The following is a 23,542-nucleotide window of genomic DNA, read 5'->3' on the forward strand; positions in this document are numbered from 1 at the left end:
GCAACTAGAGAAGCCCGTGTGCAGCAACAAAGATGCAACACAGCCAAAAATAATAAATAAATAAATAAATAAATAAATAAAAAGAAAAAAAAAGAAATAGGTTAAGGGGGGCAAAGGTACAAACTTCCAGTTATAAAATAAGTAAGTCATGGGGATGTAATGTACAGTATGGCAACTATAATTGATAATACTATATTGCAATTTGAAAGCTGATAAGAGTAGATCTTAAAAGTCCTCATCAAAAGAAAATAATTTTTGTAAGTATGTAAGAGAATAGATGTTAACTTACTGTGGTGATCGTCTTGCAGTATATACAAATATCAAATCATTATGTTGTGCACTTGAAACTAATATAATGTTATATGTCAATTATACCTCAATAAGAAAAGAAAAAAGAAAGATTGTTAAACCATGTGAGTTCCACTGTTTAGGAACAGCAAATACGAGGAGTCGTATAAAAGGAGACCATTCTTAATACCTAATAACAAGAACTGCTTATGCTTCTATAACACTTTTCAATTCACAAAGTGTTTGCACATACCTTACTGCATTTGGCTAAGATGAAACACATTTTGGAAACGGACACTTACTTTCTTAACAATAAAAGCCCATGATCAAGAGAACAGCACAACTATAATAACAAACTGGCTTATATTGTAAAAAGAACATTTGTTTGAAACATGGATTTGTTCCACAGTTTTCTCTCATCAGAAGAGAATGAAGCTGCCCTCTGGCTCATGTGTTCTCTCGTGCTATGGTGTGAGCCTTGGATCACAAGGAAGTAGTAACAAACCCTAATGACCATCCATATTTCAATAATTGCAGAGTTTAGCTTTCCAATTAATTTACTGAGCACACACTTGGTGACATGTATGGTAGTAGCCAATTTATAAATGACTTTAATTGGAATTAATTTTAGGGATCCAGTATTTTTTCTCTTTTTGGCTCACCAATATTGATAATTTTCCTTAATACTGTGTTTTAGACACCTATAGGTAGAAAGACAAGTTCTGGGCCCAGATCCTCAGGTCCAGTTTCTGTTTTCCTTGCTCCCTTCTAGAGTACGGGTTCCTGTGCTCCTCTCAGCTCTGATTCCCATCCTTCTTTTGCCTTTTGTCCAATTCCCATCAGCAGGATATCCCGCTGGCCCTTGGATCCAGCTTTCCTAATTGTTTGCTTGGCAACAACTCTACCAGAATCTCTGGAAATACAAGGCTATGGATGGTCTTCTGCAGAGGCCCATTATAATACCATGCTACACGGTAACACTGAGGAGACCAGCAGAGGGAATGAAAGGGCATAGCGAAATTCAGGCCTAGTGCCTGAAATGAAGGGTACTAGTGCTGACAGGTACCCATCTTCACTGCTGAAGGTTTGGGGCCTAAGACTCTAATGGTTGCACTGAGACTAGCTCCCAATGGGAACAAAGGTTTTTTGGTCTATGGCTTCAAATATATGCTACTAGTTGGGAACACTGACTGCGTAGTAGGAAGATGCTTACAATGATGCGCTGTCCAAATCCTGCTGCTACTGGCTGTGCTCTCTGCTATCATCCCCCTTAGGGATTACCTTCACTGCAGACAGCCACCTTGCCCAAGGCCATGCCCTTCCTAGGGAAGCCTATTATGGCCCAACGCAGGACAACTCTGACAGGCCATGTTAGTTCTGGACTCCCCAGGGAGTTGCCTGAGGCTGTGGTCAGGCCTGCCTTGCATCTTGACTTCTGCTCACTCCTGCTCCCTTGCTCTCCCTCCACAGCTATGGACCCCCAGGGCCCTCACTAACAAACATTCAGCACATGCAACTACATCCCGGGGTCTGCTTCCCAGAGGAACCCAGTCTGCCACAGACTGCTCTCCATATGGCCAGTATGTGTTGCTATCTCTATTTTGCCATTGTTGCCTCTGCCTTTCTCTTTGACCTTACCAGTCTATACCTGTTTTCCTCATTTATTGTCAGTTTTTAGAGTTTTAAGAGGGACTGGAGATAAATGAGAGCATCTAACCCACCACTGTGCAAGTCAGAGTTAAACTGCAGAGAACATAATTTACTCTAGAAATTCAAAACAAAAAGGGTATTTTCAGAGTATTCAGTGTTGACACAGATTTATTGCAATAACGGCCCCAATTTTTCATTCCTCCTTTACCATGTGACTTTGTAACTCCTCACATCAAGGGATTGAGTCTATTTCCTTAGCCCTTGACTCTTGCTTTGGCCTATGGAATGTGGTAGAAATGGTGTGCTGTTTCTAAACCTAATCCTCAAGAGGCCTTGCACACCTTGCTCTTCCTCTTGGATCTCTATCCAGGCTAGCTTGCTGGAAGATGAAGGCCCACATGGAACACTGATGAGTTGTCCTAGCTGAGGCCATGTGAGACCAGTCAGCCTCTAGTTAACCCATCAGCTGATCACAAACACATGAGCAAGCTCAGTAAGATCAGCCAAACTCAACCTGGACCAGTAGAACTGGCCAGCTAACCAAGAGATTCATGCAATAATAATGGTTACTGTTTTAAGCTGCTGCATTTAGGAATGTTTGTTATAGAGCATTATTGTGGCAACAGATGATTGATACGAGTAGCTTACAGAATCACTGGGAAGTCTGAAGAAGTAGACTCTGGGGCCATGTCACATGACAGAGTCACTAAAGTCATGAAGTTGTAGAACCAGGAAACTCCCTGCTAAGTTGACAAGCCACTGTTACAAGCTCTGGTTCCAGAACCCTGTCACTTCTCCTGTAATTAGGAAGCTGCTAACTCAGAACCAGGCTGCTGCTGTTACTGCCATGATTTATACTATCATGGTAGATGCCTGTGCTTTGCCTTTCTTCTAATTCATTTTCTTCCATCTAATTCACTTTATGTAAGTGCTTCTTGTCATCAGGATGTAGGTTACACCTGAACTTCAGCTGCAAAGGCATCTAGGGTCAAAGGGATTTTTAGCTTTCTAGCTTCTGCAGGACATGAGAAGGAGGTTGGAATGGATTTGAAATGAGTCAGCCTCAGTATCTGCCACAGCTATGATTAACTAAAACAAGCATTATTCCTAAAACTTATTTCATAGGCATATGCTCAATGATACTGAAAACAACTTCTTTAAATTCATACATTCAGTGTATTTCACAATTGGGCATATCTCTTTACACTGTCAAACATCATTAATTCAATTAACAGAAGTTGAGAGTAAAGGATGAACAACGTAGTACTAAGATTTTATGAACTTATTGCTTCAGCAAAATTCAAATAAAAATTTCTTAAGAGAACCAACAATTATAAGTCACTAAGGCGAGGAAAACTGATTTATGTTCTGAAAAATTCTTGGTCCCTTATGATATTTGATATAGCAATGCTAATGGAAAAAACTGATTTCAGAAGGAATAATAGGAGGTATTTGGTCTTGATCCGCAGTTATTAAGGTGTATATACACAACTAGGTGATAAAAGAACATTTCAAAATTTATTTTGGCATAGAGTAGATATTTACAAGGTTCTTAGGAAGGCAGATGGGTAGCGTCCTCTGATCTGACCTTAAGACATGACATCTGGTTTTAAGTGGTGAGAGAATTAAAGCTTCCAAATCTGCCAAGTTAGCAACTCTAGAAAAATCTGTAGGGGTGGTGATTTAAGACGATGAATATTCAAGTGAAGAAAAGGGAAGGTAATTCTTAGATAACAGAATCTTCAACAGTGAAGGCCTTAAAATGAAAGGAATTTTGTGCCCCCAATATTGTTCTGTGTCTTGTTCCATGGAGGCACAACACTATGATGGTATGTAAGGCTTGCAGTGGTTTATGCCTTACTGAGAATTACTTTACTCACTACAGCCTTGTATGGCAAGGAGTCCCGCAGCCTCCCACACACACAAAAGTCTGTGCTGTCAGGAGAAGCTGGAGTCCCTCCAAAAGGTGCCCCACTGATTCAAAAGCCAGACACTTCTTTGTCGACAAAGGCATGGGGGCTAAAAGTCTGGAGGGCAAACTGCACTTGGCTCATTGGCAAGTCTTAATCACAGACCCTGTTTATTTGTTTCTTACTGACATTAATGTGAAATACCAGCAATTTTGCTTCCAAGACAGAATCCACTGACTTAATTTTTTCACTTTTTTTTTCAGTTGTGCAATCAGAAATTCATTCATATGAGGAAAAGGCAGTTATTACCTATGGAAAAACGCCAAAGAAAGCAGTGGTCAGACTGATTGCTTTTTGGCAAAGGCTGAACTCAAGATTTACCAAGGGAAGCCCGTACAAGTGTGACCTGAGGGGAAGTTACAAGTGCCAGAGCATTGCTGAGCCTGGAAACTGGAATTTCAGTTACTTTGTAAGGTATTTCAGAGTAAATTATACACATGCAAACGCAAGGATGACGTATCACCATGTTGCTAAAACGGTGATTTCTAAACCAGCTTTACTCTTATTTCTGAAGCAGTAAGGGAAAAAAAGAGAGACAACAGACAGCAAGTAATTTACCTTTTGGGGAAAGAATCTTGAGCAAGTGTTGGTTAAAATCTTCCTGATCTCTGGCCTGGATTCAGCTACCTGGGGGCATAACAAAAGAGAAAGTGAAAGGTCACCTAGGTCAGGTGTTTCCCAGGATGGAATTTAAAAGCAGCTGCCTTATCCCGTCTGCTCTTTAGTCCCCAGGCTTAGATCAAACTTGCTGGCTCTAGATTTAAAAGCATCTTCAGAATACCAGGGTGCTCACATTTAGCCCCTTCTTTGCTTCCTTCTCTCTATCGTTTCCTGTGTTCTTTGTGTACGGTCTGTTCCCTCATCTGATTGCAATCACATTTGAAGGCAGAGGCTGTGTCTTACTCACTGTATCTTCTTTCTTCAACTTTGTTATCTGTATTAAGTGTTTTGCTTATAGATAACATATTTTTGTTTGTTAAACAAAAATATAGTTAGAGGCAAATACAAATTCTCCAATCTTTCAATTCTTACCGAGAAAATGATGGGAGATTGTTAGATTTGTGAAGTGATCGACTTCCTGTTTTTAATAGAGTGAGTAGTATATTTACACTTCAAGTACAAATAAAGGTTGCTTTAGGGCTTCCCTGGTGGCGCAGTGGTTGAGAGTCTGCCTGCCGATGCAGGGGACGCAGGTTCGTGCCCAGGTCCGGGAAGATCCCACATGCCGCGGAGCGGCTGGGCCCGTGAGCCATGGCCGCTGAGCCTGCGCGTCCGGAGCCTGTGCTCCGCAGCGGGAGAGGCCACAACAGTGAGAGGCCCGCGTACCGCAAAAAAAAAAGAAAAAAGTTGCTTTGAACGATTTTGATATGTTTTTTTTTTTCTCTAAAAAGCAACAGCCCTATTGGGATATATATAAATCAAAGTGACTCTAGAAAGGGTCAATGGAAAGCGTCATTTTAAATAGACGGACAGCCTTAATGATAACTATCAATACCACAAAATTTCCATGTATTAGAAACTATGAATAAAATGCTCATCTTCATAGCTGCTGCTAATGTAGTTAGACTCATTAGGGTAAAAATGTCTGTGAATGATGCCATCATGACATCATTTTTCTTTTTTTTGTCTGTCTTTTGTCCCAGCCGACGGTATACTACACAAGCTCTTCTACAACTTGCCTTTTCTTTTGGCAGGGGGAGAGAGGGGAATCATTCCATGTTAGCTCAAGGAAATGCTTCTTTCTTTTTAAGGGTTGCATGGGGGCGTTCAAGTTAATAAGCTATTGTCTCAATTCTAGTCTCACCCTTTGGAATCTGCCGAACCCTTGGATCCTGCTAGCTCCCTGTTAGGTGTGGTAAGACAGACTCTACAGACAGGAATGCTCTCTTTTACTAGCTTTTCCTCTCTGCAGCCCCTTAGCGATGACCTTTACCTCCATGGTGCCCGTTGGTTGCAGTCTCCTCATTCCCTTCCCTTCCGCCTCCCTTTTCTTTTTTGGGGGGCAGCCTCATTTTGTCCCCTTAGAGGCACCAGCACCACTAGGCAGTGAGTCCTTCTCAGAGGTCTGACCAACTGCCATGAGGTGTCTCCAGCCAGCGTGGAGCTCCTGCTCGAGTAACCTCAACATTTTCCCTCTGTTCTTCCAGACCCGGGGTATGAGCCGCTTCTTGGAATTACTATGCTCTCTTTCTCCATTTAGCTTTTTAAAGTTCTCCAACAGCTAACCAATAGCTCATGTTAAGTTTTCTCTGTTGAAATGCTTCTGGTAGTTTCTGTTTTCCCTACCGCACCCTGACGGATATAGTGTGTACTTGACATCTGCTGGGTCAGAAAGCCCAAAGCAACAGAGCAGCCCGCACTGTGTCTGGACCTGCTGCACCGCCTGTTCCTGCTCTGGTCCCTGGAGGAACCATCAGGTATTTAACTAGTACCCTGCAGATGGACATTTAAGTTGCTTCCAACTTCTGTTACTATAAACAATGCAGTCAACAACATTAAATGAATTGGTTTTTCACATATGGGCACGTATACCTGTAAGATAACTTACAAAAGTGGAATTGCTGGGTGAAAAGCACTGCCAAATTGCCTTTTATAGAGGTTCTATCAGTTTGTCTCTCACAGGCAATAAACAGAAATCTATTTGCATGAGAAACAGAGAAATCAAGAAAGGGAAGAGGGAGCCAGTTGTGACACCCTCATCTCACGGAATTCGATCCATCATTTGAGGAATTACTTTCTGGCCTAGACCCAATGGACTTCACCTTGAGTCCTTTGGAGAGAAGGAAGGCTAAAATACAAGTGGAAAAGCTCTGTAAGACACTTTGGTACTCATTCGATAGAAGGTAACACAAAAAATGTACGGAGGTGCTTTGCCACAGATTCCCGCCAGGGTTGAATAGCCCAAGGAAGTTCCATGCTGCGCCCGTGGTAACTCAGGCCGCAGGAAATGTTGGTGGCCAGCAAGAAGAGTGACACCTAGAGATGTGTGGCTATTGGAAGAAGTGGCAGTGCTGCTGGGCAAACTATATGTGGTAGCTGTAAGCACATGTGAGACACTTCCTAGGCACTCTCCAGAACACTTGGGTGGAAATTTGTGGGGTACCGGGTCTGCTGCCTACAGTAGTGGAGAGTGTTAGGAGCTGGTAAAACACAGGCCACAAAACTCTCCTTTAGCAACACTGTCGCTTTTTTCATTTCTACATCTTTGGCTCATAAACTGAAACAGGCTTTTCTTAAAAATAACAAAGTAAACTATTCATCTTCCTTGAGCCCTTATAACACATCTCAGCAAACTCAGGTTGTGACTAAGTCATTTTTTACCATCTGCTGTTTGGTTTTCTTGACATTTGTTCCCTGCTCAGCAGAGCTCGACTATAGTTATCATTGCCCTTGTTTGGCAGACAGGCTACATTCTATACACTTACTTTTACTGATTTCACCTTAGCATTATGCGGCAACAAAGCTTTGTGTACAACCAGATCTGTGTCTTTCCTATCCTGTAAGATCTGGGCTGCTTTCCTGCAGAGGACTTTTGTTTCATGTTCCACTGTGTCTTGTTTGTGCCACTCTTAATGTACACAACAGAGATGCTGTCATCACCAATTAGCATTTATCAAGGGCCCTCTGGATGCATGGCTGCATAGGGACTAATTTAATATTCTCTTTGTTTCATATATCAGATGGCTCCTTCAAATGAAATTTTAAGTATCTCAGTGATGATGAAGAAGAACAGAGACATTAATTAGGATTCAGAAGACAAGCCTCTGCAGAAAGGATTAATAATAGTATTTTAAAGTTTACAAGACGGTATCCTTTTCTTCAATCAAAAAATGACAAAAGTAAAATGAAACTGCATTCATTGCTCTGGAAAAAGCCTGGCAGCATTCCATTCAGACATCTGCCCTTTGATTGTCCCATTTTCCTCTTTACTTATTTCAGTTCTTCTAAACTTCAAGGCTAAGTCTGAATATTTCTTCCTGAGGCTTTTTCTAACCATCTCTGCCCTTGGGGATGACTCCTTCCTCCAATTCATATATCATTTATACCTCTCATTTGGAAATTCAGCACATAATACATTGTACATAGAGTACTGAATAAATACATAGTACATATACATAGTACATATGTACATAGGACATATACATAGTACTGAATAAATATAAGTTTATTCTCCCCAAGCATATTAGAGAACTATCTGGACAGTTTATGACTTTTCCATCGCCAGGGTCAGCACAGTGTTCTGTCAATGGTAGAATCTCAAGAAATACTGATGATGGCAAAAATCTGTAAAATTCAAGTGGAATTTTATTTTTTAAAAAGGGTGAGAGGAGAGACAAGGCTGAAGCTTTGGAAGCTGAGACTCACAAGCATCATTAACGAATGCTTCTTAATCTAGGAGCTACATGTACATCTTTTTGGGCGGAGGCGGGGTGAGGGGGGGGATTATGGGAGGCAAGAACATCACTGGGAAGTCAGCGGTTTGTCTTTCAAGATTCAGTAAAAAAAAGTTTTTTGGCCTGCCTAAGCCATATTTATTTTCTGGCCTCTTCCTTTTTTTTTTTTTTTTGCGGTACGCGGGCCTCTCACTGTTGTGGCCTCTCCCGTTGCGGAGCACAGGCTCCGGACGCGTAGGCTCAGCGGCCATGGCTCATGGGCCTAGCCGCTCCGCGGCATGTGGGATCTTCCCGAACCCGGGCACGAACCCGCGTCCCCTGCATCGGCAGGCAGACTCTCAACCACTGCGCCACCCGGGAAGCCCTGGCCTCTTTCTTTTGACGTGACAGTAAATAGTGTAGCACGGTTGTCGGTGGCAGGAATTGATATTCTAAAGAACAGACTTGAATGTTTTCATTTCATACAAAGAAACATTCCGTTCTGTCATACATGTTGGAACTAAAAACACACCTTCCTGTTTTATGACGTCAAGAACCTGGGTCCAGCGAGGCGGCGACTCACGAATCACAGCGGCAAGCAGACCCATTGTTGCACAGGACGCGACAAAGCAGACGCCGTCGAACTCTCCTCAGGACGAAGCTCCCGCGGGGCCCCGCCCACTCCGGGCCCGGGAGCCTCATTGGCTGGCCTTCCGCCCGCCATCTCTATCAATCCCCGGGATTTGGCTGGGGAGGCGGGCGTTCTCCTTTCCAGCACTGATTGGTCGAATCTTAAGGACGGTGCGGAGCTCTCCGAGTCTCTACTGGTTTTTAGTCTTCAGAATGGGCGGGGAAAGGCAGAGCGAGGCAGAGCGACACGGCTCAAGGAGGTAAGCGCGCAGTGCGCCGGCGCGTAGTCGGGGACGCCGGGCCGAGGCTTTTGCTAGGGAACCTCCTGTTGTCGCCCCGCCCCCTCCGGGCTTTTTGTCCCGTTAACTGTCGGAGTGGCTGGGGCTCCAGCGCCGGGCGACATGCCGGTGCGCTTCAAGGTGAGGCCGGGGTCCCCGGGGGCCGAAGCCTGATGGGGGGAGCTGGGACAGGGCGGGTGCAGGGCGCCGGAGCCTCACTGGCTTTCTGGGCCGCGCCCCTCGGCCCTGCTGAGCCTGTCAGCTCCCGATCCTGCCTGTCACCATCCTAGAGGATGCTGCTCTTGTCCTCTTACCTAGCCCCCTCTCCGCTCACACTTACTTCCGAGTTGCCGAGTGGAATATTTAGATGGTTTGAGGTGGATTTATTTGGGTGGGTGGGGGTGGGGAGAGCTCAGAGGCTTGTAGACGGAGGGCACTTTATAATGGGAACTACGGCGGCTTCAGATTGGGACAACTGTGGACCACATCACAGCTTAGCTTTTAACACCCCTTCCCTTTAAAACTTTAAAGTGTGTTATGTCTTTTAAAGGCATAAAAGAAATGGGACCCTGACAAGGTAAAGACAGGGTATAAGAAATATACATTCTTCATAATTGTGCATTTGTTTAAGGTTTGTTAATAGTTCCAGGTAACTGGTAGTTGTCATGGTCAAGCACCCTTCAACATAACAGTTGACCACAGTGTTCCACAAGCCCTGACTGTCTTCTTTTATCTTGAGGGTTTGCATCCAGAATGGGAGGGAATTTGTCTTTTCTTGGTTGACTTTACAAAACTTCAAAAGGGATTAGGTATACTATATTATACTGTGTACTCGGTGAGAACTTCGTTAGTTAGTATAATTATAGTGATGAGGATTTAGATTGCCACCCATTATCAGACAAGACCTCAGGCTTTGGAATCAGACAACCAGCAAAAGGGTAGCCACTCTGAGCCTCAGAATCCTTGTAACATCTGTCTCAAGTGGTTGTGAGGATTAAAGGATATAACACTATGAACTGTTAACACAGGGCTGGGTCAATGTTGGGAGCTATTATTAAGGACCTCTTCTATGTTTAATTATCAGTCTTAAGTCTTTCAACTCTTTTTAGAGGTTCAGAAATGATTTTTACTGATGTCTACTTTAAAACAACTTTCATTAATTACATTTTACTCAAATTGTACTTTGCATTACAGGGGTTGAGTGAATACCAGAGAAACTTTCTGTGGAAAAAGTCATATTTGTCAGAGTCCTGTAATTCCTCAGTGGGGAGAAGGTACCCATGGGCTGGACTTAGATCAGATCAATTAGGTAAGTTGAACAGCTAGTAGTCATTATAAGTTGAATAAACCTTGGGGTTAAGTTTGCAAAATGATTTATTAAAAATTTGTGAAGTGGGCTTCCCTGGTGGCGCAGTGGTTGGGGGTCTGCCTGCCAATGCAGGGGACACGGCTTCGTGCCCCGGTCCGGGAAGATCCCACGTGCTGCGGAGCGGCTGGGCCCGTGAGCCATGGCCGCTGAACCTGCGCGTCCGGAGCCTGTGCTCCGCAACGGGAGAGGCCACAACAGTGAGAGGCCCACGTACCACACACACACACAAAAATTTGTGAAGCATTGTTCATTTGGCCTGGTTGACTTACTCGTTTGTTTAACAAATATTTATTGAGGGTTTACTGTAAGCCATGACTATTCTCCTCTTCTAGGGATACAACTTTGAACCAAAGACCCTTAACTGTGGGGAAAACAGTAAACAAGTAACTCAATAAATAAACCAGGGGATTTCAGGTTGTTATATAAAATTGTAGGCTGGCGTGATAGATAACTGGAAGGAGGGGTGGGTTGGAGGGAATACACTTTAGAATCAGTGGTCAGGAAAGGCTTATTTGAAGTGATATTGGAGCTGAGACATGAAAGCTGAGAGTGGACAAGCGTGGGGAGGGGTACTCCCAAGATCTTGAGGAATGGAAGCTTAGATAGATGAAGCAGTTTGCGCAAGGTTCACAGCTCATAAGTGACAGAACCATGATTTGAAATCAAGTCTGTGTTGTTCAAAGCCTGTGAGTTCAGAGGCCATGTTCTTGTCATCACACATGCTTCCTCCCTGTATCTCAGGGAAGTTAGAACCCTCGGCCAAGGTTTCCCAGCGTGTGGTAGAGGGGGAAAGAGACAGACTGATTCCATTCAACCTGCTTGCTTAATTCTCCCTCACTAGAACGTAAGATCTCTGAGAGCAGGGCTTTGTCTGTCTGTCTTCACCACCTTGTTCCTGCCTAGTACATGACACAGGGCCTTGGCATACTCTGGAGTTTATTAAACTTCATTTTTGAATGAACGAATAAACCTGGGTTTGAATCCACATTTGCTGTGTGACTTCGGGCAAATTGGGCCTGTTTCACCAAGTGGGACTTGGGAAGCCCACTGCACAGGATTCCTAGGAGGGATGAAATGAGATGTTCCTGTTAAGGGCTAGGTGCATATATACAGATGAGTGCTTGGTGCCCAACCTGTGACATGTGTGAGAGTGCCAGATGTGTAGTATATAAGTTCCTCCAACCTTAGATGTTTGAAGCCAGGAGAAGAAAGACTTACACGTGGGGTGGCAAGCCTGGGAAATTAGTAAGGTGAGAGTGTTTCCAGGATTAGGTTTGGAGAACAAAGGGAAGAGTGGACGAGAATGGGTGGTTCTTTTAGGATTCCTCTGAATTGTCAGGATCCTTTTCCCAGAGCCTGGCTTCAAAGACTGGGTGTCACTGCATCTTGGGCAGGGTGGTGCTCATAATCCTCTCCGAATGACCAGAAATTCCACAGATTCGAGGCTCCATTAGATTAAGAATTCCAACATAAATCTCTCAAAACGTAGCTAGTCCACTGAGGGCCTTGAGGGATATTATGACAGGGGGCATTGGTTAACCACATAGTTGCCCCCATGTAACATTTTAGCTTAGATCAGCTACATGTGAGGGTAGGGGTGATGAAATGAGACCGCGGGGGCAGAGCCACTGTGGAGTACGGTACCTTGTGAGGAAGGAATGGTCTGGGGGAGGCCTGTTAACAGGGAGGTAAGGGGGAGGGGCACAGTGAGAACCCCAGGTGGCTCAGAAAGGGAGGTGGGGGCCAGGAAACAACAGCAGCGGTGTTACTGAAGGCTGGCTGGGCGTTCTGTGCTTATTTTTCCTCATAGTGTATTTTCCACGGTGCTAGGAGACAAGGGTGGACCACTTGAGAATCTTCCCTTTTCATTTTGCTCTTCTTCCACCAGCCCTGCTCTGTGTTAAAGAGAGAAGTCTAGGGCAGTGGTCTTCAAGCTTTTGTGCTTTCATACCCGCTAAAAGAATTTAGGAAGTCTTATCTCTCGTCACATTTTAAAGTTGATATTTAATTTCTTTTTTATCAAAAGTGTAATGAATAGTTTCAAAGGATATGATTTCTAGCATATTGAATATTGTGTATATGTTTTACATGTCTTTTGTTAAAATTTTGGAGCTAGCAATTGAGCTCAGCTTATGGTAAATGTTCATCATTTAATTGGTAAAGTCAGTCCTCACTAGAAAACAAATCATGTAAATTAGAATTATTTTCTGTGAGAAAAAAGTCTGACTTTATTTTTTGGTCCACATAAATGCGTTAATATGCATATATGCATTTCACATAATGACTGTCTTACACCTGAATTTTAATTCTAAGATAGGTAGATGGAAAAGGTGTTGTGCTGGATAAAATAAGGCACTGTTCTTTTGTTATTTCTAATCTCTGCCTTTGTTGCTTTGCTGTCAAATACTCTTTGTTGTGCTTTCTTGAATTGTTCCTTTGTTTGTCCTCCCCACCTATGACAATTTTTTTATTCCATAGGGTGGTTGAGAGGCGTGTCTTTCTTGTATGAAGTGGGAAGAGGGTGATTATGAAGGGAGTGGTGAGAAAGGAAACTACAGGTGGCAGATGCAGCCCTTAGGCTGTCAGGAAGTAGCACATATGGAAGTTAGGATCTGGAAAGTGAGTCCCTTAAGCTGCCCATTTCTGCTCCCGCCCCCCACAGAATGTCTTTCTGTGCCTCCAGATATATATGTACCCAGTTTGAAGACCACGGTCTAGGGGAGACTTGTAAGGGTGGGGACCCTGGGTTTGATGGTCAGAACATCCATGATAGAGGCTAAAGGGCTCTGGTTTTACCCAATGCCAGGTTGTCTGTCTACCTTCCCTTCTCTTCCAGTCTTAATCTTTCTTCTCTACCCCACCCTGCAGTGTCTTCTTTCTTTTTAAAGAATGGCTCCAAACTAGGGCAGTATCTCAGTGACTGTCATTCCACAGAGCTCCTCTTACCTGGGTAGAAGGTTAAGTGTTTTGGACATTTGCTTGCCAGACAGAAATATAGAGAAATAGTATCTTAGCTCTTGTCAAAAGGGTTCATTCTCTTTACTTCTCAGGAACTCAAGGCAAATGTAGAACTAAGATCCAGCATAATGACATCTCACCCCTTCTCATCTTGGTCTGCTGTGCATAAGAGAAGCTTTGTGAAAAGTTCCAAATTTTGACAGCACCAGGGCCCATTGTTCTGTAAAGTAGCACAGGAAAGTAATTAGAAACGGAGGCAACACATTCCACCTGGCTTGCCAGGTTCATCACGTTGCAATTCTAGCAACTTGTGTTAGGATAACTCGAACATTGTGACCCCAATTTAAAAATTATGGTCAAACTTTTAATATTTCTTTAAAGCAAAATTAAAGATATTGTGTTGAAAAACTGTACTTTTTAAAATCCTGTAACTGGAAGGATATTGTGTATCTCAACTGAATTTTAAATTCCATTTCTCCTCTCATACATGTGATTTCAAGTTGTCTTTGTAGCTTGATGCTTTGGTATCTGCTATTTTTGTATGTTATATTTTGTAGGAATCACAAAAGAGCCAAGTTTTATTTCCAAAAGAAGAGTCCCTCACCATGACCCACAGATTTCAAAATCTCTTGAGTGGAATGGAGCTACCTCAGAGAACGCTGTGGTTGTATCACCAGAACCCGAAGCCCCCAGAACACCAGAACCACAAGAAGCAGAACAAAAAGAAGATGTTAACCAAGAAAGGGTTCTTGCACTAGATGCCTCCAGGGTTCCCAAGAGAACCAGATCTCACTCTGCAGACTCCAGAGCTGAAGGGGCTTCAGATATTGTGGAAAATAAGGAGGATATAGTAGCAAATCATGTACCAGTTAATGAAAATGTGGAGCTGGAACATTCTACCAAGCTTCTTTCAGAAAACATAGATGGTGGGGTAGGTATATTCACTGTATTTCCTTTCAGAAGCATAGAATTCTTTGTAAATTTCACCATCATTTCAGTAATATTACATTTTGTGCTTAAATTTTTCCATTATTTGTTTTGTCCAGTGTCTGTAGAAGAGTTGATAAGAGGCTGTTGACTTTAGTTATTATGACTTAGTTCTCTTCTTAATAGTTGCCATTTTGTACTGGTTTTACTAAGATATCCTTTCGTTGGGTGCACAGCCTGCCTCTGGATTTTATTTATCATATATCAGCACCTGAGTCCTAAGGGACAGATCAAGTTGAGACAGAGAAAGGGAGTAGGCCATTACCTCTGGCAGGGTTGGTGAGCTGACTTATACCTAGGCCCTTTTCAATTTCTTATTGTGTACTAGCAGAAAAAACAGAGTCTCAATTGACAAAATGCAAAAGAAAGGAGAGGTCTGGCTAGATCTTAAAAGATCTTGCAGTTCTGCTCTCTTATGTCCCAGCTGGCCTGCGGCAGGTCCCTGCGAGCACATAAGCAGAGGCTGCAGGGACCCGTGCAGATGCCTCACTGCTTCCCCATTTTTCTCTACTCTACTGCTTCCTCCCCATCTCATGTCCACCGCTGACTGGAACCACGGAGAGGCATTTAGAAGTGTTGGAAAACCAGGGGGCATGGGAATCAAGGAAGGTGACATGTAAGTCTGGTGGGCAGGGGAAAGGGTGTCCCCAAAGCAAGCTGTGGACGAGGTGATGTGCTGTTGTTTCTTAGTAATATATTCAATTATGCATAATTGATAGGAAGGGACTGAGAAATGTTATCTACACTTGGTCTTAGCCAAAAGGCCTAGAAGTGATGAGAGAAATGTTATCTTTTGCTGGGATGCACAATAATTCCTTGATGGTATTAAGGGAATTTTAAAGAGTTTGACAATTTAAAGGAAGATTAAGAATTGAAGAAAGGTTTCTGTATGACGATGTGCATATAGTTAATGATACCTTACTGTACACTTAAAAATTTGTTAAGGGTAGATTTTTATGTTCTACGTTTTTTACCACAGTTAAAAAAAAAAAGTTTGAATAGAAATTTTTAATAACTTTGAGTGGGATTTTTTTTTTCCCCTAACAGTTGGATAGACTTCTACAGAAAAAAGCTGGACTGACTGTTGTTCCTTCACATAATGTCTTGAGAAATTCTGAATATCAAAGGCAGTTTGTTTGGAAGACCCCTAAAGAAACTGCTTCAGCTTTTGCAGCCAATCAGGTAGTTTAATGGATGCAATACATTTTTGAGGAATATCATCTAATCTAGTGTTGCAGATTTACATAGAACTAAGAACTGAAAGAAATTAGATACTTAAGAAGGCCTGAAGGTAGGTTCTAGAAACGTGAAAATGAGAGTTTTGCTAAAATCATCCTATTACTTCTGATTTATAGTAGTAATATTATACTGTCCTAGGCTACTGATGATCATTGTTGCCAGATCCATCACATAGACTAAATATGAGACAGGGTAATGAAAACTTGAGGACTGGTAAGTTTTTGCATGCTGTGAATTTTTTGTATTTATTAAAAAATTGTTAAATTGATTTTATTCTGAAATGTTGAATTTTGTTGACTAATATATTGCATGTTTTCTGTCTTCTAAGAAAGGTGTAACTGCGTTGGATATTTATTTTAATAAGTACAAAATAGGTTGAAAGTGATGCAAGATATATAATTTTGTCCTTATATCAAATGAGCAGTGATAGGAATTGTCAGTTTAACTATATTTATAAATTCAAAAGCTATAATGGTAACTAAATGTGATATTAGGTTTCATTGTATCCTCACACAATTTTAGTATTAGACTACCATTACTAATACATACTCTGTTGTTTTACTACTATAATTCTCCAGACAGTTCTTAGCTCATTTATGTTCTTAACCATACTCCTAAGCTTAGGTAGGAAATATTTCCATTTAGAATATCCCCAGAGGCTCATGACAGCTTAGTCTTTTCTTTCTCACTCACCTGTATACTTTATACACCCATAAGGACCGAGAGGATAATTAGATTCAGCAAGACAATAACATGTCATCTTACACTAAGATAGTACCAGTGTTATCCTACAAATTGTAGCAGCTTTAGGCTTACTTACTTGTTATTCAGTTTTTAAAAAACTGAAATTTATATAACGTTTTAGGGACACATAAAATAACATAAATCAATACACACCCTTTATAAACCTAGTGAATAGAATCAGTACTTCTTTTGCTGGCTCACAAGTGTTGTTGGATAGAAAGTGTACCTACAAAATTACTTACAGCCTAAAAATTGTGACTTCAATTTTTGTAAAATATATTACCTTTAAGGTAGAGGTGATTCAAATCAAAGCCCTATTGACAACTTCTGCATACTTCAGTGAAAGCATTGTGTAGTAATGTTCTTTTGATAGTATCAGAAGTATAATATAAAATAAATCACTAGCCATACCTTCACTACTAGCTTTATTGCTTTCATTAGTGAGGGTTTCAGAGAATTTTTTTTGGAAGCAAATGCTCTTTGTTAGTTGAAAGCATATCAGTTTTCGGGTCTGTGGATTGAAGAGCTCTGTGACAGAAACTTTCAAAGCTTGTTGATAGGGAACCTCTAAAGGAGCTGTTCCGTTCTGTTTTATCAGACACCTGTTTTCTGAAAGGATGTCTTATATTAATATGTAAAAGAGTCAGAACAATTTTTGGTGGAAGAGTCCTTGAGGTTATACTGTACTTAAAAAGATATACTGTTTGGTTGTGATCTGTATGAAGGTGTATTATTCAGCGTTGTGAAGCAATAATATACCTTATTTGAACTCCATATCTTTTCTATTTGCTTTCTTTGTAATCAGTGGTAATATACCATGAAATGGAAACCATATTATGAAATATTAAGGATAAAAGAAAACATTTAAAAATAGAAACATGATAATTACCTGTTTTTTTCCTTGCTTTAAGCTAAAAATAAGCAAAGGAAAAAACCTGAGCAAATGCATATGTCAGATATTCAAAACGTTAAGACTTTTTTATTGTTGTAGGAGGAAAAAAACTTCATGTCAAGGAGGAAAAAAACCCTGCAGAGCTGACAACAGAGTTGCTTTGTAAAGCTAAAGTGTATTTTCATATTATTGAAATCTGCCTATTTTACTGTTCTCATTACCAAACTAATAGGGGGGGTAGGGAACTTGGGGGAGAAAAGATATGGTTCATTATTTCTTTTGGCTTAAGCATTATTTGATTACAATAACTATTATTCAAAACATAGTAATGAGTAGAGAAAGTTGACCTTTGGATTTTCTCTCCAGCTTTACTGAGGTCTAATTGACAAAAGTTATATATTTATGATGTACGATGTGAAGTTTTGACGTATGTATTCATTCTGAACTGATCACCACAATCAGGCTAATTAACACATCTATCACCTCACATAGTTACCATTTTTGTGTGTGTGTGTTGAGAACACTTAAGATCTATCCTTTTAGCAAATTTTAAGTACATAGTACAGTATTGTTAACTATATTCATGCTGTACTGCAGATCTCCATAACTTATTTATCCTGCATAATTGAAACTTTGTACCCTTTGACCAACATCTCCCCATTTCTCCCACCGCCTGGTCCCTGGCAACCACCATTCTATTCGCTGCTTCTATGAGTTCCTTTAGATTCCACATATAAGTGGTATCATATAATGCAGTATTTGTCTTTCTGTGCCTGGCTCATTTCACTTAGCATATGTTCTCCAGGCTCATCCATGTTGTTGTAGGTGAGAGGATTTCTTTTTTTAAGGCTGAATAATAATACATTTTCTTTATCCATTCATCTGTCCATGGACACTTAGACTGATTCCATATCTTGGCTACTGTGAATAATGCTATAATGAACATGGGAGTGTAGATATCTTTTGGGATACTGATTTCATTTCCCTTGGATATATACCTAGAAGTGGGGTTGCTGGATCTATTTTAAATTTTTTGAGGACCCTCTATACTGCTTTCCATAATGGCCATATCAATTTACATTCCCACCAACAGTGGACAGGGGTTCCCTTTTCTCTGCATCCTTGCCAACACTTGTTACCATTTGTATTTTTGATAATAGCCATTCTAACATGTGAGGTGAAATCTCACTGATGTTGGTTTATTCCTTGACAATTAGTGATGTTGAGCACCTGTTCGTGTACCCGTTGGCCATTTGTATGTCTTCTTTGGAAAAAAGTTCCTTTGCCCATTTTTAATCAGATTGCTTTTTTATTTTCTATTGAGTTTTATGAGTTCTTTATTATTTTGAATATTAACTCTTTATCAAATATATGATTTGCAAATATTGTGTCTTGGTTTGATGTAGTCCCACTTGTTTATTTTTGCTTTGGTTGCCTTTGTTTTTGGTATCAAATCCAAAAAACCGTCATCAAGACCCATGTCAAGGAGCTTAGCCTATGTTTCCTTCTAGAAGTTTTATAGTTTCAGGGCTTACGTTCAAGTCTTGAATCCATTTTGAGTTAATTTTTATGTATGGCATAAGACAGTGGTCCATTTTCATTCTTTTGTGTGCAGCTGTCCAATTTTCTCAACACCATTTATTGAAGAGACCCTTTCGCCATTGTATGTTCTTGGCTCCTTTGTCATAAGTTAATTGGCCATGTACACGTGAGCTTATTTCTGAATTCCTTATTCTGTTCCATTGATCTATATGTCTATTTTTATGCCTCTTTGCCCATTTTTTAGTTGGGTTGTTTTCTTGCTATTGAGTTGAGTTCCTTAAGTATTTTAAATATTGACCCCTTATGAGATGAATGCAGATATTTTCTCCCACTCAATATGTTGTCTCTTCACTCTGTTGATTGTTTTCTGTACAGAAGTTTTTTTAGTTTGATGCAATCCCATTTGTCTGTTTTTGCTTTTGTTGCAATGGATGTTAATTAGACATGTGAAATGGAATTACAGTCATATATAATTTTCCCTTTTTTGTATCCTATGATTCAACTTTATATGTGAAATTTTTTAAGCAATTGAAGAAGTTCTGTATACTTAACAAAAAACTAAACTAAAGTAATTCTTTTTTAAGGTTTTCCACAATAAAAGCAAATTTGTTCCACAATTCAAAGGTAACTCAGTCACCCATGAAACTGAATACAAAAGAAATTTTAAGGGTTTATCTCCAGTGAAAGAACCAAAGCGAAGAAATCATTTAAAGGAGAACGGAAATTTTGAAACAATATCTCCTGAAAAGAAGGTATTTGTCAGTTCTTTAAACAAAATAAAATCCTCATGATTTGAAACTCTCCACATTTTCTTTTACTTACCCCCATTTGGAACTTTACAAATTTTCTTTTACTTATCACCATTTGAGATTTTGTTTTTAGCTAGTTCACTAATTTGTTTATTTATTCACTAAATGTCAAATGTTCATCTAGCACCTGGTAGAAACCAGGCACCAGGTAGGTACTGAGAATACAATGATAACTACACTAAGCCCTAAGCAGTTCTTGGGTCAGTGGGGAGACAGATCTAAATAATTAAGTGTAATACAGTGCAGCAAATGCTTAGCAATACAGCAGGTAAGTCTGCTATGTCTAATATCAAATGATTGTCCTTATAGTAATGTGAGCTCCAGGGGTTACAGTGGTGATAGAAACACATACTTTAAATTAAATAGTGGAAATCAGATAGAAACACACATACACACATGTATTTTAAACCATAGCTTTAGTATGCCAAATTATAGCCAGTATAATTCACACGATTTACCTTGGTATATACAAACACCTACTTCTCTGTGTGAAATTACAGCTGTTTGAGTTACAGCATCAGGTTAAAATTATTGTAAATTGTAAGTAAATCAGGGGTAAATCCTATTTTTTGATCTCCTGGAATGTCATACCTGAAATGTTATGGGTTCTAAGAATAAAAATTATATGACTAAAAGTAAAATAATTTATATATATATAAATATACATATATAAAAATTATATATGTATATATAAGTCATACATATATATTATATATGATGTATATGTTTAATAATATATATACTTTTTGGACCTATGATCTTGAAAAAAAAAGAATTGTTAAGTTATTCAGTAAAGCTGTGTGCTAACTTAACAGTAATTAAATGGAAGGTCCCAATGAGTAACAATTAAATGTAAACTTAGAATATCAAGGGAAGATGTAAGACCAGTGTTCAATAGGTCATTAACATAAAGTTTATTTATTTAGATGTTTGTTAATTAAAATTTTTTGCTAGCCAAATATCTAAAATTTTTATTGTTAGGAAATGAAACCATATCCTGAGCTATATACTTCAAGAAACTAACCAGATATACTAGTTTCAAAACTTGCTTGTTGATTTTTTATGATTTCTATGTTATCTTTAGTAGTTAAAGCTTACTTTGAAAAACAGAATTGTAATTCAGTATCCAGCTATACTATATTATAACACCTGTGTTTTCACTTTAATTTATAACATAAATTGAGCATAAAAAGTTTAAATTATTTTCATTTTAGTATAATAAAACAGATGATCCTTTAAAATTAGAAGCAGAGATGGAATCAAAAGACTCAAACCAGCCTAAAAAGAAACTTACTCCTTGGAGACATCAAAGGCTTGGGTATGTATTTTGTAAGAAAAATATCATGGTATTTAGATGATCAACATGGTGAAATATTTACTCTCATTTCATTTCTGTTAGGAAGGTGAATTCTGAATATAGAGCAAAATTTCTGAGCCCAGCCCAATATTTATATAAAGCTGGGACTTGGACACGTGTGAAGGAAAACATACCAAATCAGGTGAGTATATAAGCTCAGGAAGCCCACATGTTCTTTGGCACTATATCAGTTTAATTTCACAATAGTTTCACCTAGTAATAGAGACGACAGTATGAAAATGTATGATGCGGTAATAGCACTAAAAGTATCAGGAACTTAAATTGTATGTATGAGGATACAGTTTATCAGTGTGTTTACTTTTTTTTTAAATACTAGCTTAGAGATTAGTATTATTATAAGGTCTTTAAAGTTAAAAATGTTTTTAAAATCAAATATTTATGTTAATGAAGTCAGTTTATAGAATTGTAGCATTATAGATTTGATTATTTTATAACCTTCAGACCTCTACTCTCTCAATTCAAGATTGATTAATTTTTCAAGATTAGTTTATCTAACTGATGTGCCCTGTTAGCGTGTACTAATAGTGCAGTCTGCAAGCACAAGGAAGGAGTGGCCTGTGTTGATAGAGGTTTGAGTTCTAGTGTTGGGATACCTGACATATGGGAGAAATTCTGAGGATCCTAAAGAAAGGTTGGAAGAAAAGGGTAATTCTAGAATTGGTGAGTGCTAGTTTAGTACTAGCTTCTTATAGCCAAAGGATAAATGGTAGAACTTTTTTGGTTATTGTGTAGTTAGCATCTTTAAACTACATCTTGATGGTTTGCTCCCCTTTCTGTGTGAATAAGCTAAATGAGAACATTTTGGATTAGACATTATAAAGAGAGGGATAATTTGGATGGGGAATGAATCTTATTTAGCTCCATACTTTAAACCATGGCTAACAATTGTGTGTAATCAGCTTCTGACACTCTGAGCTTCTGGCTCTTGGCTCTGGCAGCTCCCAGACCTATGTCCTGGTGACGATATTGGGTTGGCCAAAAAGTTCGTTCAGGTTTTTCCATACAGTGTTACAGAAAACCCCGAACAAACTTTTCGGCCAACCAAATATTACTGGGGGCAAAATTCCTATACTCACCCTGGTGAAATCAAGTTAAAAACGAGAGCATTGAAAGCAGCCATGACAGAAGAAAGGAATTGAGTCAGTTTTGAATTCTTGAGCAGTTTCTGACCATGCCAGACCTCCGTGAGGATCTCTGTGCCTGAGGAGTCTGATGGGGAATGAGGGAAAACCCCAGCAAAGGCAGGAACAGAGTGTGGCCATAGAGGGCGTGTGTGGCCAGTTGATAGGTGTCAGCCACTGCCCTGTCGTGTTCGGGTACTTCACTAGGTTGGGTTCATGAGAAGCTCCTTGTTTTGGAAAGATTATCCCTTAGTCTGAGACTTCTTTGAACTAAGATGAGTTGGTATTTAGGCCTCAGATCTAAACATTTAATGGACTCAGAGGACTGTTATGTCTGGAGTCGTGATAATGTGACAGTCCTTGTCCTGCCCTTGTGGAAGAGAACATTTTTGTTTTTGTTGTTAATTTAAGATCGGTCTTTAAGATTTCCTATTATAATATCTTGGTAATGTGACTTTTCTGAAGGTTTGTTTTATTAATTGCTATTGGTGATTGAAAATGTTTAAATTAGTAGAATAGTTTGCCTTAACTTCATGGTCAAAATCATTCAAAAAAACAAATTGGAGTTAGAAAAGAATTAGAATTTTTAGTTGTGAGGTTAGCGATCACTGATAGTGATAATAGTTTTAGTCGATCAGGTCATAGACATTTAATATGGTCCATATTTTCTTATATCTTACATTTTTTTCCCTGGAAGATACTTACTGTATGTGGCTGATTTTGAGGTACCTACATATAAAGTACTCCCTCATTTTCCTACTCCTAACATTTCATGGAATATTATTCACAATCGTCAAATGCATTTGGACATCAGCGACATTTTTATCATTAGAATATTAATGCACTTTGAATCATGTTACAGTTTTCTAGTCCATGTATCATCTTCATTTCCTTCTTTCTTCTTTGAGATATTGTACTTTTTAAATCTATTTATAGTCTAGTCACTAGATATTTTATCCTGTGTCCCAAGTTCCTATTCACATAACATTAGGGTAGTTGGTTTTATTTGTCCAGTGGTTGTATATTTGTTATCTCTATACTATAGCCAGTAGCTCTATTCCTCTTTAAAATGCTCGCTTGAAGGCTGTTTTTTAATGATAATCAGCAACTGCAACTGTTAAGTCCAATCCTCAGAATAACTACTGGATCTGTGTTAAATGTCTTTTTTTCCTGATTGTTAGGTAGTCTTCTAATCCTCCCAACTGCATTGGTTGAGATAATTTTTTTCTAATGTGTCTTCCAGAAATAGGACTTTGTTTCAAGATGAAGTGCCACATTGAGACATTCTGTAATTTGACAGACATTGTAAGGACT

The 23,542-nt window shown here is 39.7% G+C and overlaps 1 protein-coding gene across 3 annotated transcripts in view; it reads left to right on the forward strand.

Moving 5' to 3' along the window:
• Positions 1 to 9,202: 9,202 nt before the first annotated feature.
• MDM1 (Mdm1 nuclear protein) overlaps positions 9,203 to 23,542 on the forward strand; it is a 29,384-nt gene continuing 15,044 nt past the window's right edge. For 2 of the 3 annotated variants that reach the window (XM_081248307.1, XM_081248308.1), the window contains exons 1-7: positions 9,203 to 9,330; positions 10,384 to 10,498; positions 14,074 to 14,447; positions 15,551 to 15,685; positions 19,505 to 19,672; positions 20,944 to 21,047; positions 21,129 to 21,228. In XM_081248307.1, coding sequence (XP_081104433.1) covers positions 9,313 to 9,330; positions 10,384 to 10,498; positions 14,074 to 14,447; positions 15,551 to 15,685; positions 19,505 to 19,672; positions 20,944 to 21,047; positions 21,129 to 21,228 — 1,014 coding nt within the window. In that variant the 5' untranslated portion in view covers positions 9,203 to 9,312. Of the gene's footprint in view, positions 9,331 to 10,383; positions 10,499 to 14,073; positions 14,448 to 15,550; positions 15,686 to 19,504; positions 19,673 to 20,943; positions 21,048 to 21,128; positions 21,229 to 23,542 lie in introns of those variants that run through there. The other variant, XM_081248309.1, reaches the window with a different exon arrangement.

This window comes from Mesoplodon bidens (genome assembly GCF_964165515.1).
Source record: "Mesoplodon bidens genome assembly, chromosome: 11".
NCBI lineage: Eukaryota > Metazoa > Chordata > Mammalia > Artiodactyla > Ziphiidae > Mesoplodon > Mesoplodon bidens.